The sequence below is a fragment of the Stegodyphus dumicola genome, chromosome 6 (assembly GCF_044657685.1).
Source record: "Stegodyphus dumicola isolate Sdum_Otavi_A_Nest chromosome 6, ASM4465768v1".
Classification (NCBI taxonomy): domain Eukaryota; kingdom Metazoa; phylum Arthropoda; class Arachnida; order Araneae; family Eresidae; genus Stegodyphus; species Stegodyphus dumicola.
This window is the reverse complement of record NC_140773.1, coordinates 101,957,516-101,978,368: the sequence shown is the minus strand read 5'-3', so window position 1 is coordinate 101,978,368 and position 20,853 is coordinate 101,957,516. Positions and strand designations below refer to the sequence as shown.

The 20,853-nt window shown below is 32.5% G+C and overlaps 1 protein-coding gene across 2 annotated transcripts in view; it reads right to left on the bottom strand.

The window, feature by feature from the left end:
* Positions 1 to 18,752, bottom strand: part of Chd1 (chromodomain-helicase-DNA-binding protein 1) — a 123,621-nt gene extending 104,869 nt beyond the window's left edge. For both annotated transcript variants that reach the window (XM_035371090.2, XM_035371091.2), the window contains exon 1: positions 18,347 to 18,752. In XM_035371090.2, the coding sequence (XP_035226981.1) occupies positions 18,347 to 18,355 (9 nt within the window). In that variant the 5' untranslated portion in view covers positions 18,356 to 18,752. The remainder of the gene's footprint in view (positions 1 to 18,346) is intronic.
* Between the last annotated feature and the right edge of the window lie 2,101 nt (positions 18,753 to 20,853).

Below are 20,853 nucleotides of genomic sequence, written 5' to 3'. Positions count from 1 at the left end.
GGCATTGACAACTCCCATACCATAACGTGCAGAAACCTGGAATTTATTCTTCACCTCTTTAGAAAAAGCTTTTGAAATTAAGAACATCCCTACCGAAATGAAAGTAGAAATATTACTTCATATACTGGGAGAAAAAGCAATGAATCTGTTAACCTATGTTAAAAGCGAAGAAATGCGTAATTACGAATGGGTCAATCGTTCTAAGGGAATTTGAACCAACGGTAGATGCATGCATAGACAATTTTATAAAAGCTAAACGGTTCCGAAATGAAACCCATATACAGTTTGCCTCAAGATTAAGAGCGGCATGGGATTACTATTGCAAATTAAGAAAAGTTGAAGATTTTGAATCTTTAAATGAATTAATTGTAGCAGACAAATTGATGGAATCACTAGATAGCAAAACAGCAGCTCATATAAAAATACATCAAGGGAATAGCTGGTTTACTCCAAAAGATTTAGCTAAAGAAAGCGAAACTTTACTTCGAAAGGAAAAAAGCTTATGCAGACAGTAATTAGCGATGCAGCTGCATTTCCCAGTCAACAGTTTCCAATTACTAGCGCAGAAAGAATAATTCAAACCCAGGGGGTAAGACCCCATAACCACTCCCAAACTAAAAGCAGCTGGAAGGGGAAAAATTTCTCTGATAAGCCACAGGGCCGTCGTACAAAGCAGTGCTATATTTATGGCGACCAAACGCACTTAGCGCGGAACTGTCTGCAGAAGGCTAAGCAAACAGAAAAGAATGTTTCGATCCAACGGGGGAACAATGACATGGTAATTGTGAAGGTGATTTCGCGCAACTTCGGAAGCTGCTGTAAACAAGTAAATGCATCGGAAGTTATTCAGCCCCTGAAATTTATTACGGTAAACATGAATGGAAGGGAAACTGAATGTATTGAAGATAGCAGAACTCAGGTTTTTATCTTAAGACCAGAAAATGTAACTAATGTAAACGATGATTATGGAGTCATCATCTTGATTTCAGCTTTCGAGGAAGAAATAAGAGCCAAGTTAATTAAGACTTTTATGTTGATAAATAAGGGTAGACGCAGTACATTAACAACACTTATAGAAGCCGTTGTAGCGGTCACAGATAAACTGAAAGGGCCAGGGTTAATTCCTACCAATGTATTAAAAATGATGGAGAAAGAATATGAAAACCTCTTTACACCGTTAACATTTAGAGATACAGAAAAATCAGACAAAGGGATAGTAGTAGAAAAGAGCCTAGAATCCGAGACAACAGATAATGGAAGTCAGCGCTAGAAATTAAATATAATGGGAACACCTTCGTTAGGAAGTGAAAACAAGACTTATATCGGCAAATATTAAGGTAAATAATGAAGAAGTTAAAGAAACAACGTCACAGGCAGAGAAATCGGAAAGGAAAAAATTGAAAGAACAGAGGGAATGTGACGATTTAGAGACTGTCAGGTCAAATTTAATGAAGGGTAAAGGAAATTTTCTTTTAATTGATGGTTTGATATATCATAATGACAAGGTTTCGGGTGAAAAGGTATCCGAACTGGTATTACCCGCGAAAAGACGCTCGAAAGTTCTCCAATTAGCAAATGAATCAGTCTTCGGTGCACACTTAGGAATTGTGACCAAAGACCAAAGAGTGGATTCAATATAACTTTTATTGGCTTTCCATGGTTAAGGACATTGCGGAGTACTGTAAATCTTGCGAAAATTGTCAGCTGAGAAATGCGGAAAGAATACATGAGAGAGCACCCATAACCCCCAGTGTGCAGACCGGATTTGCCATTCGAAGTTGTGAACATGGATATTATTGGTCCTATCGATCCACCATCAGGTTGAGGACATAAATATGTGTTATGTGTGATGTTTCAGCATACACGATGGCCAGAAGCTATACCTATAACTTCTTCGAGTGTTAAGTCTACATGTGAAGCACTATTGCAAATATTTTCTAAGACAGAAGTACAAATGTAGTAGCAAGTGATCAGGGAACTAATTTTACTTAGGCATTGACCCAGGAATTTCTTAGAAGAATTGGGGCATCACCGAGATTTTCATGTCCAGGTCATGCAGCTAGCAATGGTTTAATAGAACGATGGAATAGAGTCCTTAAGAATATGTTACATCATGTAATACGAGAAGACCCCAAAAGAGGATGGACAAACAAATTCCATTTCTATTATTTGCTTATAGAGAGGTTCCAAACTGCACTACAGGAGTGTTGCCTTTTAAACTTCTATACGGAAGAGAGGCCCATGGAACTCTAGCAATTTTAAAGTCATCTGGGGCAGCAGATATACCTTTGCCAGCCAATATCTCACAATCCATTGCAGAATATCTACAAGATCTGAAAATACGATTAGAAAAAGAAGCGGAACAAGCTTCTTTAACCGCTCTGGATAAGAAGAGAGCCTATGCCTAATATTTTAACAGACGTTCTTCCGTTCGGAAATTCGACATCGGAGAGCAAGTACTCCTACTTATTCCAGATTCCACTAATAAAATATATGCATGATGTACAGGGGCCGGGGAGATAGTTCAACACACTCCACTCCATTTGTATCAAGTTAACCCATTAAGTGCCAAATTTTTTTTCCCCTCAATTTACATTTATTTCTGGATGTCTAGATTCACATAGAGACTGGGAATTGGAATATAGATGGAATCTGCCATGAGCCCTAAATGAGGATCGACATTCAAGTAGCCCCCATCGGAAAATAAAATACACATTAGCAAATAGCTACTAAATATATTCTAAAACCATTAGAGAGCACGGCAGTACACAGGAGTTGAAAATGATGTACATGATAATATGGCATACCTGCATTTTGAAAATGTTGAAACCTTGAAACTCACAAAAATTGTACTTCTCACAGATAATACCCTCCAGCTCACTCATTTAACAACTACTACTCAACAACTCATGCAAAACTTGAGAATGGTTTAAACAGCAATGTAAAAAAGTAACCATTGTTGCCAACCTAATTAAAGTTACCAAATTTAGGCTACTAACACAAATCCCCAAGTGGGATCATGGCAGTTAATGGGCTAGTTACCAGATGGAAAAATTCGGAACGTCAAGTGAATAAAATTCAAAAGTACACCCCTAGAATTCAAGCAGTGGGCGTCGTATTTGAAAATGAGAATGAATTCGGAGAAATTCGTCCAACTCCATCTAGCAAGGCGTTTCCAAGTTATAGAATTAAAGGAATAGAGAACATTCAATTAGATCATCTAAAAGATGTGCAGAAAGAGGAAATTAAGACATTACTAAACAAGTATCCTAAGTTATCCTCAAGTGAAATTCGAATAGCTAATGCGGGAGAGCATAGGATCAGACTAATATCTGGTTCAGAACGGAAGAAACCGTATTATAGGATTCCCAAGTCATTAAAATCGTAAGTAGACAATCAAATAGAAGAACTGTTATGATAAGGATTAATGAAAGAAAGTGAAGCTGACATCGCACATCCAATCGTGTGTGTGTGTATAAGAGAGACGGAAGTGTTAGACTGTGCGTCGATTACAGGTCATTAAATGTCGTTACAAAAACAGATGATTTCCTGATGGGAAAACGTAAACGATCTGATGTATTGTATCGGAAGAGCAAATATTATTACTACTCTCGATTTGTTGAAAGGATACTGGGAAATACCTATGGAAGAGCAGAGTAAGGAACTCAATACTGTTTCAATGTTATGCCATTTGGACTAAAGAACGCTGCTGCAACTTTTCAGCAAGTAATGAACAGAGCTTTGTCAAAATATAGAGACTTTTCTCGAGTTTACATCAATGATATAGCCATATTTTCAAACAACTGGCTTTCTCATTTGCACCACCTAGAAGTAATACTATCAAAATTAGAAGAACTAGGTTTCACAGCTAATTTAGAAAAGTGCTCATTCGCGAAACCTCAGATCAAAATACTTACGCCATATTGTTGGTTGACTTTTATGACCACAAACAAAGAAAGAATTGAGAAGTTTATCGGGACTTTGCAATTATTATAGGGAATATATTCTACATTACGCTGAGATCGCATACCCACTCACCGAATTAACCAGAAAAGGAGTTCCTGAACAACTTCCTTGGACTGATATTCATGAGAGAGCATTTCTAGAATTGAAGAGATCACTAGTGGAGGCTACTGATCTCTACACACCCAAGCTTCGAGAACCCTTCGTAATACAGTCAGGTGCGTCATTAACAGGCATTGGTGCTTGTTTATCACAACGCAGAGAAGGGAAATTATGTCCTATCAGCTTTGCAAGCTAAAAATTAACAAAACCTCAACAGGCATGGCCAACACTTGAGAGAGAGGCATTCACAGTGATGTGGAGCTTGAAGAAATTCAAGCCTTAGATTTTTGGCTCACTGACCATAATCCTCTCGTATTTATCACTGAAAACACTGCTCAGTCATCCAACGCTGGGCATTAGTGCTCCAGAAATACGACCTAACTATCTCTCATTGCTCAGGGGCAAAGCTTAATAATGCTGATGCTGTGTCTCGATTACCTCTACAGGACTGATGTGCGGTAGTCCTCCTGATTATAGAGGCCATCATTGTGTGAACTCTGCGTGACTTTAAGTGACATTCATGGTGAACTAAGTGATTCACATCAGACTAAGTGGACACTTTATGTGGTTATGTGTGACTTGAAATAAGTGACTTTATTCAATATCTGACTAAAAACACTAAGTGGAAGCTTAAAACCATGACAAAAACACATACCTCTTATTGCAATTTTTTTATATTAAATAACCATATCTTTTATATTTTACAGGTTCAGTGGAGATAAGATATCTCATATGGTTATTGTGTTAAGTATATTTTAATCGAATTTTTAATATTTCATTCTTTGGTATTTATGTTTAGATATGTTATGCTGAGTTAGTTGTATGATATATTATTTGCTATGATTTCTATGAAATATTAGAACATTTTTTTCGTGTATTTTATATAGATAATAGTGATTCATCTATTATTGATAATTGTAATGATCAACATAGAAATTTGTACTGTATGAAAAATTATTCATGAAATTTGTACGAATTGATGATAGAAATATGTATCAGACGGTTATCAGATATGTGATCTTGGGTTTGCACCCCAATCACAATCTTAGGTGGGGGTGTAATGTCTGATATCTCCCTCCCCCTGGTATTCGAGGGAAAAAGTTTGTACAACTCCCTCTGGCGATTGATTGCCGCAGGGAAGAGTCAGTTAGGGTTTGGACAGCGTCGGAGGTGACTGCACGATTATCGCAAGCGAGCACTCACCTTATATCTTAATAGGACTACACGATAATCTGCAGGTGTGTACTCTTCAATTGACTTTAATGTTAATCTTATGTAAATATTTTGCAATCTAATTAATACCTCTTATATATATAAATAAAATAATGTGTGAGAAGAAAGAAGTCCCATTACTGGATTAACACCACAGATGACAGCAAACTAAAGAGCCTTTCAAAATCCATCTTCACACAAGAGTTGCTTTATTGTTATTTTGTTTTTGGCACCCCTATGGACAATGGGTCAAGGCTCGTTTTACAGCAACAGACAGCTGCAGACTAACTGGCAAGAGCTTTTCTTATGATAGACAGACTGTACAAAGTACAATATTCTATTCGGTTACCTAAAGGAAATAAATCTGAAATTGAGTTTTAAATGGAGTCTGTAAGAAGAGGATATTTTAGAAAATAAAAGATCAGACTTTAAAAATATACATTTACGAGAGCAAAATTTCACATCATTGCCCGAAATTTGTAGTGATCAAACAGTGGATCATAGTGCAACTTTTCTTTTGGCTACTAAGCTTTCATGAAGGTCGTGTCAGACGCACATGGTGATTGAAAATTAGGAAGACAAAAAATATCAACAGATTAAAAGAAGCATAATGCTGGTATCAGAGCCAGGGCAGGTGCAGAGCAGTAGTACTAAGGGTTGAAAATTTTTAGATATGCCGGGCAGCAAAATGCTTCTAACCTAATGCGGTATTTACTGGCGACTATTAACTAGCACACCAAAATGCCTATAACCTAGTGTGAGGTAGAAAGAAAGGTCATCAAACAAGAAATCAAAAAATACAAGAAAATATCGCAAGATAAAGAATTTCACCAATATGCCGATTTTGACATAAACTTTGAAAAGACAAAAGTTTTTATTCTGTTGATGAAACCTTACTGATATGAAGATTTAATGATTAAGGTAAAAGATATATATCTGAAATAACAATATTTGATAAAAAAAATAGGAATTAAACACTTTGACTAAAATTTAAATTGTCAAACCAATGAATCTTCTCAGGACTCGAAATATTTCAACATGCACAACCATTGGTGAAATAAATTATGATTTCTGCTTAGGATTACTAAGAAATTATTATAAAATATTAGAGTTTCATTTGGGAAAAGTGTTCATTAAGCATATAATTGCTAATGGTTGTAAAATCTGAGAAGCAATAGCATAAAAATGCTTGACTTCCTTAGAGATAAGAAATTAATTTTGGAAGAGTTCTGCACAAAATTGAAATATGTCTCAATAAAATAAATTTGACATAATAGTTTAGTTACAGAGTTTTTGCCATACATGTGTACAGATCCACCTTATTCTAATTGTTAACTGCTGGATCTAGAAAGATAGTCAAATTACAATCTTATTTTAAACTTCTAAGTAAAATAACCCCAGAAAAAAAGTTTCATAAAACCTTTTTTTTATTTAACTATCAGCCTAAGAATTAAATAAAAATCATTAAATTTCTGTAAATTAGTTCATATACACAACCTATGTACAGAGAATAAATCCCCATAGCTTGTAACAAAATCAGAAACAAAAATTCAAGTAAAATCAAAATAATAAATTAGAAGACAGAAGTGCACCTGCAAGCTTTAGTTCAGACCTTAAATCTCTCATGAACAATTACAATTAGGAAAGCTAAAGATGAGGTAACTAATACAGTCCCTAAGAGAAGTAATAGCAGTATGGTTAGCTGCTAGCTCTCTTTTGAATTCAAGGAATTTGAGCTTAAATGAATTAAATAATTCAAATCCTGGTTGGACTGATGACAGAAGTAGAAGTAAAGGCAAAATAATAATATAACTGGTTGCTACACATATAACCCCATATAGGTAACAATGAAACTTGGTAAAATGAGTAGAATGCTGCAAGTCTTGTCAAAGTGAGGAAAACAACGTATTCTCTTCAATACACATCGCTAAAAATATCATGACGCTGTGTGAAGAAAAAAGTCTAAACACATTACATTTCGTTGAGGTGCAGAAAACATTTACCTTCCCAGAATCGCATACATGTTTCAATGTGACAAGCGGTTTTCCATGTCCCAAATATTAAATTATACCGCCAACAATAAAATTTTTTATTCTCTGAAGCCACTATTTTGAATATCACCATCTACAGTGAGAATTTCAGTGTTGTCAAATGAAAATTAAAGAGTTAACCTTTCGCTTCATACCTTTATGTGCAAAATAAATTTAGTACAAAAATTAAAAGAATGTTTTCTTTTTCTACAATTTATTCTGAACTATCCTACATTTATCATAAAATTGAGCACAACCTTGTGTTTGGCAGAGATTTTAATAACAATCGATTTGGATTGCGACCAGGTACAGAATGTTCTTTGTAAAGAGCCATGGCCATATTTATACCAAAAACCAAGAAGCAAAGTGAACAAGAAGGTAGCACTATCTGCCCATGGAAACAAAAAGAAAACATGAAAATTTAAGATAATAGAATTTTAAAAGGGTTAGGGTGGACTAGATTAATGTCATTACCTAAACAAGATAAATCCCCATCAATATGAAAAGTTTCAATAAAATCCAATTCCCCAACTGAAAAAGCTTTCAGAATAATTTTCGCAAACTCAAAGTCAAAATCGTGATTAGCTACTAAAGATTTGCATACTTCTTTTTTTTTTGGGGGGGGGATGCAAGATTCGTGTTCTTTAACGAAAAATTTTAATGCTTCTTTAGTTTTGCCAATATATCCCACACAACAATAGCAATATATATTATAAATTTCACAGAAATTACAGTCATGGAATTTTTAAAACCTGAAAAATGGAGTTTATTATATACATCTCTCATATAAAATATGGGAGAAGATTTTAGACACCACATTTAAGAGGGTGATATTTCGATAATTGCAACATTCGAGTCCGTCTCCTTTAAAAATGGGACAAATGAAGCTCTCTCGCCATTCAATGGGCATCTGCTCCATAATCCAAACATTAAGTAAAACTTTATGAATAACATCAATTAGTTCAAGTAGGTAAATATTAATAAGTTCTACCTTAATACCTGTGCCTGTATCCCTGTTGTTATTTAGATTCTCAACAGCCTTCCTCCCTTCACATAATAATGGTGCATCAAGTTCCAGAGTTCGATCATTTTGAACAATATTGTGGTCGATAGTTAGATCAGCCTCCTTGCTTGGAAGATCACTTCACACAGAGAAGGATCTGTAAAGATCACTCCATCTAGCACTTCAACTCGATCACTTGCAAGTTTGCATCACCTTTATGTTGTTTAATTAATGACACTAATTCTAATCCAGTCCTTCCTAATGTTTATCTGTTATCTTAACATTTAACTGCTGTGACAATTTTTATGGAATAATTAATTACAGCAAGTGGTCTTACAGACCTCTTTAAAGAAACGTGTAAAAATACATACTTTTATGCCTTTTTAAGGAATGTTATAGGTACTTTATGCATATTTGTAGAATTCTAATTCATTTAAATCATTATATTTTAGACATAAATCATTTAATTTTACATAGTTTAATTCATAATTAAAATTTTGTTCATTTTAAAGAACAAAGCTTTTAAAGAACACAAGGAATTTATTAAACATGCATGAAAATATGAGACTTAAATATTGTCAATTAAACCATAATTCTATAATAATGAATTTAATTATTAATAAATAATAGATTAGTATATCTTTGTTTACAAAGATGAATCACTGGATGATACACAGTCAAAACACATTTTTTGGGAGCACTGAAGACACACTGGTTTCTTGCAGTCCAAGTATTTATTTGTACACTGTTTTTCTCTTCTTTCAAGGTGGGCATAGACTACATGTTTTTCTTCTTGATTTGATAAATCAATTCTCTTAACTTCCTTCTGTCCAAGGATTCTTCTAACTGCTATCTTTAATTTTCTTGGCCAAAAAGTGGAAGCTATCCCAACTTTCAGATGCGGTTTAATAAGTTGATTAGCTAATAAAAGCATAATTTTTTTTTTCTTTTCAGTTTTGTAGAATCAGGATATGACTGGATCAATACGCATGAACATAAATTCTAATTATCTTTCGGCTCTGCTTTAGAGCCTATTTTTGCAGGATGTTTCAGACCAAGAAGCTGAATTATTTATTATGTTATACTTTGGTGTTCATACCGCCAGATTTGGTTCTTTTTTGCATCATTTGAAGTGATTTTTTCCATAAAAATTATCATTCTGCTCACAGTCATTAGAAAAATTATGATATTCATCTGCAGAAAGCTCAAATTCACTTTTGCTTTCACTGTAAATACTACATGATGCTTCAGAATCAGAGCATTTCTACATAAAAAATATTGTTGAAAGATATTCAATTTCTTATTGAGTGAGATATACAGGGAGTTTTCATGCAACATTTGAAGCCATATCTATCACTTTTATGAAAAGCAAGCATCCGATAAATAACATCTATCAGCCATTGAACTTTTACGTATCTGCTGTGAGCAAGACAGACAACTTAAAAAGTAAAAAAACATAGCAACTGAAACCATAATAAAGTTAGAAGTGTGAAACTGAATATGTGACTTTGTGAGATGCATACTTGCCAACCTATCACACTCAAAAATCAGGAGACGTTTTTAAGAAATCAGGAGATTTTCACAATGTTAAAAATACTTTTTAAATGATAAAAATATAGTTTTTAATAATGAATTTACTTTAAATAGTAAATTACTAATTCTTAAATGAAAGCAACACAAAGATACTTTACACTGCATTGTTTGGGGAGGGGGAAGACACTTCAATCAGTTTTTATACAAATGTTAAGAACAGTGGCAGATTTTGCTTTCGTTAAGAAAGAAACTTCATAATTTTGTTCATAGCAATTGCTACGTAGGCCTGCTTTCGCTAATAAAAGTTTTTCTAATGCGTCATCACTAATATTAGTTATGCAGCTGTTGGAATTGTTTCAATTTTTCCTTCCTTTTAGAACTCCTTTCAAGATAATAATAAATATCAACAATGTGTTTTGGTCCTTGAACTTGAATATTTCTTAGCAATTTCACTATCGGGAAACATTTTTCTAAATAAAGCTGCAGCATGATCCGATGCATTCAGTGGCAGGTTGTGCTCCAGTAAAAAGGCAGAGAACAGACATTCTGCATTAATAACTTTTTGGTCCTTTTTTTCCGAAGAAAAATTAAATTTTCAGTTTTTTTTAAAACAACTCATGTTGTCCTTGTGTTTTTGTGTATGCACATGTTTGAGAACATCTACCCTTCCACCATGCGAAATCGAAAAATCGCAACGACAGACGGTACACATCGCAAATTTATTACATTTCCTTGAGGAAATAATAGAAGAAAAGTCAAACTGTGTACGATTTTTGAAACGTACACGAGTATTTCACCTTTCTCGTAGAGATAACAAAAGATGATAATTTCTAAAACTATTTCCTGAAGGCACGTGTACTCACACAACTCAGGACAAGATGAACGAATTAACTAAAGAACATACAAATAACAGCCTTGAGCTTGCTTTGTGCTCATTGGCTGATATATGCCAGATGACACGCAGTGGAGCTCGGTGCCCATTGGAAAACTGGAGAATGACGTTTCTGGATACGTATGCTCTCACTCACAAAGCAGAAAAATTTCTCATCTGATTCGCAAGATTTTGTTTTAGATATAATCTAGATAAAATTCAATTGCTTTTAGACATGCAAAATCCTTTTTTTTTTTTTTTTGTTCATATAACAAGTATTAAGCCAAGTTCCATAAAAATCGTGAGAAATTTTAAGAAAAAGAAAAAGTCGGGAGAAATATATTGTAAATCGAGTTGGCGGGAGACCGGTCGAAAGTCGGGAGTCTCCCGCCTAAATCGGGAGAGTTGGCAACTCTGGAGATGGGTTTGAGAAGGTAAGAGGAAGGATAGGGAACATTCTCTTTTTTAGGGGTGGAAACAACTGTTAGAAAATCCTCAGCGGTCTCTCGAACTGCTCACAGCAGTTATAGGTTAATTTTTCACGTTTCCTTATTATTTTGAAGCACAGATAGCACTACATTCCCATTAGAACTGGTCCTTACTTTTTGGTATAAATATGACTGTAGTTTCCTCTTTTCTTTGTGCTACAAAGAGGGTCCGTTATTTGCTTGCCCTTAAAATTGAGAGTTTTAATTAATGTCTTCGCCAAACATGAGATTGCAGTTCCCAATTTTGTTTTCCTTTGGCATATTTTTCTACCATATGTTTCAAATTAAGTCGAGAAAGAGAACATTAAAATTTAAGAGTTTATCTAGACTTTGCTAAATTTTTACTATTATAATAAACAAAGGACTTTTTAGAAACTTTTTAACTTTGTTTTTAATTAAAAGCAGATTTCAAATTTTGCATTTACTTACATTAAAGAAGTAATCAATATAATTCAAGTTCTGAACATCATATGTATTATTGCATTCTAAGGGATCGTGGATTTGGAGTAACTGATGATAACAGTTGAAGAATCAAAATACAATTTATTCGCCAGTATTACACAGGACAATTCCAATGACATGTTTACAGTTATCGAAAAACTATCAGCAACACAGCCTTCAGGCTACATTACTTCTTTAATGTAAGTACATTACTTCTTTAATGTAAGTACAACAGTAAACACAGTTTCATGACAAAGCAATAAAGTACAGCTCCTTACTCAGCTTGGTGACTCTCAAGCTAATCTTTGAACTCAAAACTACTGAATATACTTCTCAAGATACACTTCTCTGCATACAGGTAGGGTATATATAGATTTAATCTATCTTTGAGAAAATTTTCGAGGAAAACTGCTCAGAATGCTTTCTAGATTGTTCTGGCTCGTCCATTGCATGTCACAAAATGGGTGGTTTTGTGCTAAATCTGGCAACACTGCCTTTCCCTGCAACTTCCACAGTGAAGCTATCTTACTGCAGCTGTGCATCTTGCAACAGTACAACTAACATTACACTAGCTATAATGGCTGAAAAAACACTACACCGATGTTACTATTTAATATTTTCATATTTGTAAATTTTCAGGACTTTTTTTTTGTTCAAATTAAATCTGAATAGAAATTCAAATATCGTGACACTGAATATTCAGTAATGGTTAATTATATTACTGAAGTTTTTTATTTTAATAATAGCAATGCCAAAGCCTAGCAGAACAAAAAAAGACAGTATGAGTTTGAATGAATGAAATAATCTAATAATCAAATATTCGGAGGGCTGATTAGGAATGGCTATTTAAAAATGCATAATATGTTTAATTTATGATTTTTCAGAAGCAATGGAAATTAAAAATGGGGTTGGGCAGAATGACGCACTGGCATGCCTACTCTTCAACATAAGAAAAAATTATTTGTGACTTAGAAATCAACAGTAGAGGAAACATTCCATAAATCTGCAAATCTTTGCATTTTCTGATGATGTACATATCATTGCAAGAACACCTTCTGATCTGAAACAGACATTTCTGACCCAGGAAAGAGAAGCAGGTAAAATGCACCCTACTATAAACCAGGAAAAAAATTAAATACATGGAATACACAAAGGTAACAGACTCTGCTACTCACCTGCAAATAGGTACTTATAAATTTGAAAAAGTTGATAGCTTTATATAACTGGGCTCTGAGATTAACATTAATAACAACATCACATCTGAAGTACATATGTGAATTAAAGCTGCCAACATATACTTTTACGGATTAAAGAAATATTTAAAATTAAATTTCATTAAAAGAAAAAGTTTTAAATTTATAAATGTCTAACCAGACCTATACTCACATTTCTTCAGTAACCTGGACAATGACACAAAAAGATGAAAATGCCCTTGGTATTTTTGAGCGGCAGATACTAACAGCTATTTTTGGAGGGATACAAGTTGATGGTGCATTTTGGCACAGACACTAAAATTTAGAACTTTACTGTACTTACAAAAAACCTGATGTTGGGAAATACATAAAAATCCAAAGGATTAAATGGGCTGGCCACATTATTAGAATGAACAGGGAATGCACAACGCAGAAAATACTCCTGGCCAAGCCCACTGGAACAAGAACTAGCCTTAGATGGGTTGATTGCCTGGAAGAGGACCTCGTCACAGTAATTAACTGGAAGACCATGGACAAGAAAGCCTTGGACGACCCAGCCTTAGATGGGTTGATTGCCTGGAAGAGGACCTCGTCACAGTGATTAACTGGAAGACCATGGACAAGAAAATTCTTGAAAAGGTCAGGGCTCACTCTAGGCTGCCATGCCATTGAGGAAGGAATATGTTCAATTTACAACTGCTTTAATAAGTTACGTATCTTCATTTGAGCAACATGAAGAATTTAAACAAAATTAATATTGCAAAAGTAAAATTACATTCTTCAATATATCCGATGATACTCTGAATAATGTTCTTTAGAAGCTGTATAAACCAAAGTAAAATGAAGACAAAAGTTTGAGTGCTACATACTGGGAGGGATACATGCCTATAATGCACACTTACACAAAAAGAAGTCTACAATTAATTACTACAGTCAAAATTCCTTAATCCGGACCTCAAAACTACAAACTTTCTGCGCATGTGTATTTAATGTATAACGGACGGTATAAGCTAAGCTAAAATTATCTATTTCAGTTAATGTTGCAGATTGCGTTGTTCCTTAATCTTTGAATTAGAACCGGCTTATTACTTTTTGCAGACTGTTAGAACAATTTTATAAAAGTAAGTTGGAACTTTCGATTATGTCAAATAGAATTTTCTATGCTGGATCTACAAAGGGAAAGCATGTTTCGATGTCCAAACAAAAAATGGATAAAGGCATATCCTTTGTTTCTCTAACCATTCTGAAATCTGTTTATCAATTTCACGCTGCTCTGCGGGAGAAGGGGGAGAAACATGACGGTGCACTATCAACTGGAAGTTGATCTGTCAGCACTATCCTTATCTTCAGGGCAGATGTTTTTATTTTATTCGGCTTATAATTCCTTACTAAATGTAGTATTTCATCTTGATGTACTCCGTCTTTGATATGATTAAAATAAAATTCCTTGTCATTATAAATATCATGAATACAAATCAAATAGTTTTCTGGTTGCAATTTTCTAATTTCGACTATGCGTAATGTATGCTTTATGCATGTGCGCATTGAAAGAAATGTTTAATAAAGTAAACATATAAATACTAAGCTTTTTTTTTTTGTAAATTTTGATACTCTTTAGATCATAATTGTTCTTTATTTCATAAATTACGGTTTCATTTTTTTAATTTTATAATTTCTGCATGCCATCTTACCAAATTTAAACTGATGATCTATAATCCGGAAAAACCGATAGTTCGGAATCTCCGAAGTCCCAACGAGTCCGGATTAAAGACTTTTGACTGTAATATTTATACTGCAAAACAAATATACTGCTCCAATTAGCTTCAGAAGTATGACAGAGAAAACTGCCTGAAATTTGAAAATATTATTAACTAATAAATAAATTTAGAAGGAAGAAGCCACGGCAAATGATACGAATAACATTAAAATAAAGTTACTTATTTCAAGATTAAAAATTAAATTTTAATATTCAGCGATATTTTGGTGAATATAGTTATACAGTCAAAAGTCTTTAATCCGGACTCGACGGGACTTCGGTGATTCCGGATTATCGATTTTTCCGGATTATACATCATCAGTTTAAATCTGGTAAGATGGCATGCAGAAATTATAAAATTAAAAATATAAAACCGTAATTTATAAAATAATGAGCAATTATGATCTAAAAGGTATCAAAATTTACAAAAAAAAAAAGCTTAATATTTATTTGTTTACTTTATTAAACATTTCTTTCAACGCGCGCATGCGTAAAGCATACATTATGCATAGCCGAAATTAGAAAATTGCAACCAGAAAACCATTTGATTTGTATTCGTGATATTTATAATGACGAGGAATTTGATTTAAATCATATCAAAGACAAAGTACATCGAGATGAAATACTACATTTAATAAGGAATTATAAGCTGAATAAAATAAAAACATCTGCCCTGAAGATAACGATAGTGTTGACAGATCAACTTCCAGTTCATTGCGTGCCGCCACGTTCAAAGACAATTTGACTTGAACTGTGAAAATTGGATCTATGCCAGCTGCCTGAATGATGCTTGTGCGAGCTCAAAAACCGCTTTTTTTGGGGGGGGGGGATTGCCATTTGAATTTCGACCACTATCCAGATTTTAACTAAAAAATATTTAAATTCTCCTACTTTTCTCAGTAGTGGTTTTCATGAGACATATCAAACTCAATATGATTTGAAGCCATGTCTTTCGAGGTATGTAACGCTACTGCAACATTTCAAAGATTGATGAACCAAGCATTCGCTAAATACAAAGATTTTGCTTCTGCCTATCTCGATGACATAGCAGTTTATTCACGATTTTTAGAAAACATCTGCATTTCTTATTTTAAATGAACTGTAAAAATATATTACCTATTATTTATTAATTATTATAGTGAATGTAAAGAAATAAAAAAACACATAAAATGCATGCAGAGTAAACTAAATTAGGCGATGTAACGAATTAGATTTACTCGGTGATGTTTGATCATTGTAATTACCTCTCATCAAGGACTATATATTGTTAACGGAGGAACAGCTAGCATTAGCTGAAGGGCTATTTGCTTTCCATACCATACACCGCAAAGTTTTAGATCAACTGATTGTACATCGCAAATGATCAAAATATTGTACGATAAAAAATTTGCGCGTGCAAGGACAATTACAAGTACATGAAATTAACCTTTCATCTAAATTAAAACATCAATCTTTTAGATAGTTATTTACTATTATACTTCCTTTCTTGCGTTAGGGTTGCCGCAATTATTTTTGGCAGCACTGGCATTAACAATAGTTTGGCGAATTTTTTACAGTCCTCAAAACCGAATAGTACCAATTAAAATTTGATTTGAGAAATACATTGTGACCAAGATAAAAGCCCAACTAGTTTATCTATGTCGCTAAATATGTACGGCCCCCTTCAGGCAGATTTACAAACTAATTGTGGGCAAAATAATCAAGGTAACGGACTTGATGTAAAGTGGAAGACAAATTGTTTTGCTAAAGAAAAAAACTCTTTTTTATCATGATTATAGTAATACACTAATAGTTCATATTTAAAATAATTATAAACTTATAAAAATAAATTAGATTACAAAACAAAGATGTTGAACATAAAACTTCAAAGGGACAGGAATTTATAACATTTTATGATCTATATCTAAAAAATTTCAGATTTTTTTAACATTTTTAATTGTAGAAATATATTTAGTCATTTTTATGTACAGCATTGCTTTAATTAAAATATTATTTAAAAAATTAAGAAATAAAAATTATTTCATATTTTATATAAAAAATGCAATAGAAAACAAGCTTAATAAGTAATAATATTTTGATATAACACGAAATATAATTCATAGGCTGGATAGAATGGATAAGCCCAGCTTTTTCATGGAAATAAACAAAATACCAACAGGATTTTACATAAGAATACTCAAAATGAGCAAGGCGAAAGAATAACAACCATTTTAACATCATTCATTTTGGAAAAGGATATCTGTTCTTAACAGAAGTTCACAACTTCCATATAAAACATCTAGTTTATTTGAACAATTTTTATCTGTTTGTGCAAGTGTAGAAATATACACAACAGTATACAATACTGCTTTCGTTAAATTGAATTATTTATATTCAAGGGCCAAAACGAAATATACTATATATATAGGCATACCACATTTTATAATTATGAGATTAAGAAATCATTTATATAATTCACCAAATAAAATGAAAGACAACACAAATAAATATCGATAAATGTTGATAAAACTAGCTCCGGACAATTATCACCAGACAACTTTTTCACTTGTACTTGATCCATGGAATACAGGTTTGCTTTGATAATGTACTTAACTTAGGAGATAGAAAATTTCCTACCTCAATGGAATGTTTTTTAAAAATAAGAAAATTAGCAAATGTACACATTTAATAAGACTACTTTAAACAAAATTTGTTATCATAATCTGATAAATTAAACAGTATCACAAAAACAGGTTAATCCCATTAATCACCATCTGAATGGATATATAACAATAAATGGAAACTATACAGTTCAATTTTAATGACATAAGGTTTCTGACAACTGAAACACAATATTTAGTCTTGTAACTTCATCAAAACTGCTTTAGATGCATGTCAAAATACATACTAACTGAATTCTATAATTCACTCTGAACTTTTTAGCAACTTACTTATGAACAAGCTTTATTAACGAAGGAACATAAGAACCATTAAAATCTCGCATACAAATAAATTTATCAGGCACTTTCAACTTGAATTTTACTTTACTATTCATAATAAATGAAAAATAAAGCTTTTCATACCAAAAACAAAGAGAAATAAGAGTTCAACATATGAAAATTAAGTTCACAATGGAAGATTCTTTCTCCTTATTCACACAAGCATTATTAAACAACAAAAAAGTTAATATTTTAATATAAGCAATTTGGGGGAACCATAAGATGTGTTAGTTCAGTGGTCAACATGTAACATACTTCATTTCATAGCAAAAATGGGTACCCATAAAAAAATTTCATTTTTTGGTTGAAGTTATTGAGCACACTTAATATAACATTTTGCAATGAAAATAATGTTGGAACACATTATATAATTTGTGATTTAGTCGTTTCTTTAAGCTGCTGAAGAATACAGAGGCTGAAACTCTTAAATTAAGTGAAAATATCAATCTTTAAAACACATATATGATTTAAGATTACATTGTATGTTTAATTACAAGATTGATTAAAATCTTTTAAACTGATTCTAAATGAAAATGAAATAACTTGTATAAACAAAAAGAGCATAAACAATCAATCAAACCTCGTAACACTAAGAAAATAAGTCCTACGCAATTGCCGTATAGTCAGCACAATACAGATTCTTTAAATATAACAAATCGATACAGTTAAACACATTTTATAGATTAAAAAAAATCCATAAACTGGTAATTTATCATAAATTTAGGGAAAAATAAGCCGATGTTTACATTTAAAAATTGATAAAAGCATTGTCTTACCTCATCCATATTTAGTTTAGAATTTCGCTGAAACACCTTTTTCCACAATAAATATTATCCTTAATAACGCAAATTTGCTTATTATAACAAAAAATAAGCATCAAATGTATTATGAAATGAGTTAAAATTTCATGTGAGCACCGCATCAGATGTACGATTACGATTTCAAAATGGCAGACCACGTATCACAGCGGCCATTCTGCATAGAGGTTCAAGAAGGCTTACGTAAACAGAAATAAAATACATAACAGCTTATATATTACATAAAAATAATGAAATAATATTCACTAATCACAAAAACGTATTGGCAAAACCAAGTAATATTAGCTGAGGTCAACTTAGCGACGGTACTCTAAGCCACGTTACATGAGGAAAGCTCGGATCACCATTTTTTAACTCTGCTTCTTCTCCAAAATCGAGTGTGACGTAGCAAGTCTCGCGAAGTCACGTGAGACTGCAGAAAATTTCGGCTCGTTAATAGCACTAAAAATTACTGTTTCAGCTCTTTTAATATTGATAAGGTGCATATTGATGCTATATTATTTTTTGGAAATTTAATACTAAAATCCACAATTTATGGAAAAAAATCTCCAAAACCCTTCTTCAGTGGTAAGTGCTTGAGATACTTAAAAAAATATGTCTATTACAGCATTAACTGCAACGCACTAGTTATATTATTGCGACATAAACATTCCGTCATGTCTGAAATAATTCCTTCATGCATAATGGCCAAGGGAAGTAAATACAATAACATCAAGAACATGCAAACGAATTTTAAAATTCTGTGCATTTGCTCAATAAATGAAAAAAATCTAGGCATTACTTGGTTAATAATAATGTCTATAAAATTAAAAGGGGGAAAAAAAAAGAGTACCATCCCTAAATTATCAAAACTTACAAATGTGGCAAAACATACAAAAGGTGGCCTAACAGTTTATACCACAGAGTTCAAGTTATGTAAAAGAAGCCCTCCTTCTTAAAGGTATTTTAATTTCCAATACACATGCAATGTTCAGTAATTTAATAACCTTAACATGTTAGGAAATTTTATAAAATACACAAAGCATTAAAACATGAATACGAGGGCGATACTTGTAAAACCGAATAAGAAATAACACAGGTGATAAATCGTTCAAGTAAATACTATTTATAATTTTAGGCTCATAAATATACAAATTGCTATCCTCAATATAATTAAACATATTTAATATTACTTCAAAAATATGAGGTACAATCCTTATACAAGTTACACAAAATGTTCTATTTACAACTATGCAGTCATCACTTTGTTATTGTTTAGACAAGGAAATTATTCTGGATTGAATCAAAAGATTTAGACTAGTTAACTATAAAAAAACAATGTTTCTGTCATCTGCCTCCAAGTGATAATTTCAAAAATAACAATGGAAATTTCTCATTTATACAATCTATGGTAAAGGGACCATAAAAACATATGTACTGCGAACTAACTTGTTTCATAGTGGCAATCTAAAACTACCTAATGAGCCTTAGCAACAAATTACTCATCAAGCTGCTTCAACCTTGATTATGTTTAATAAATGCGAGTTGATTAAAATTTATAAATTTTCACATCATACTTAATGTTTCTCAAAAATCCTTCACTTTTACAAATGTACCATGAAAAATCTAAAATCCTACACCCTCTTTTCAAACATCTTGAATCTATGCATGATTTTACTTAAGATTTCCAAGCATAGATGAAATAGGAAAACATTTTGGGAGCTTATGGAAGCCTTAGGATTCTCCTAAAAAGGAGAAGTATCAATTAGGAATCATAATCAAGAAAATATATACGACACACTGAAGGCCATTTTTGCAAGCTTCAGGATTTTGGGACCAAATCTTCATTTAGAAAATTTACAAGATTCACAGTTTAAGAGAGATATACTAATAATTACCACTAGTGAATCCAATATAATATAAACCATGCATACTGAGATACCTTTTACAGAATATTTCAATATAGACAATCATACGGAAATGACTTCTTGGAATATATAAACACAGTTCGTTAAAGGCAATTAACAGCTGTAAATGAAACAAATTTGGTTGCTAATAAAAAAATCCAAACAAGATAGCAGAAATAAATTCTTATAATAGATGGTCGTACAATTTCACATTTTTATATGACAAAATAAACTGAACCTCAAGTATTAAATACACATTGCTTATTAAACAGCATGTTGACCCAAATAATAATAAAAAACATACAACTTAATGTGAATTTAAAATGTCCCAGTTGAAGAAACACTGCATAAAACATTCTTTTATTTTTAAACATTCTTCTTAATTGTAGTCTATGCATTAAATCAGGCATAGCTTTTTAGAATGGCATTTCAGGCAAGAATCTTGCATTTGGAATGCTGATAATTTGCCTTGTATGCTTGTGCATTCATTTCTTAAAAAAATGCATAACAGTTCTTAAACACTTAAAAAGAGTTTTTTCAACATTTTACTTAAATATTAATTTTAAAACAAACCAAAAT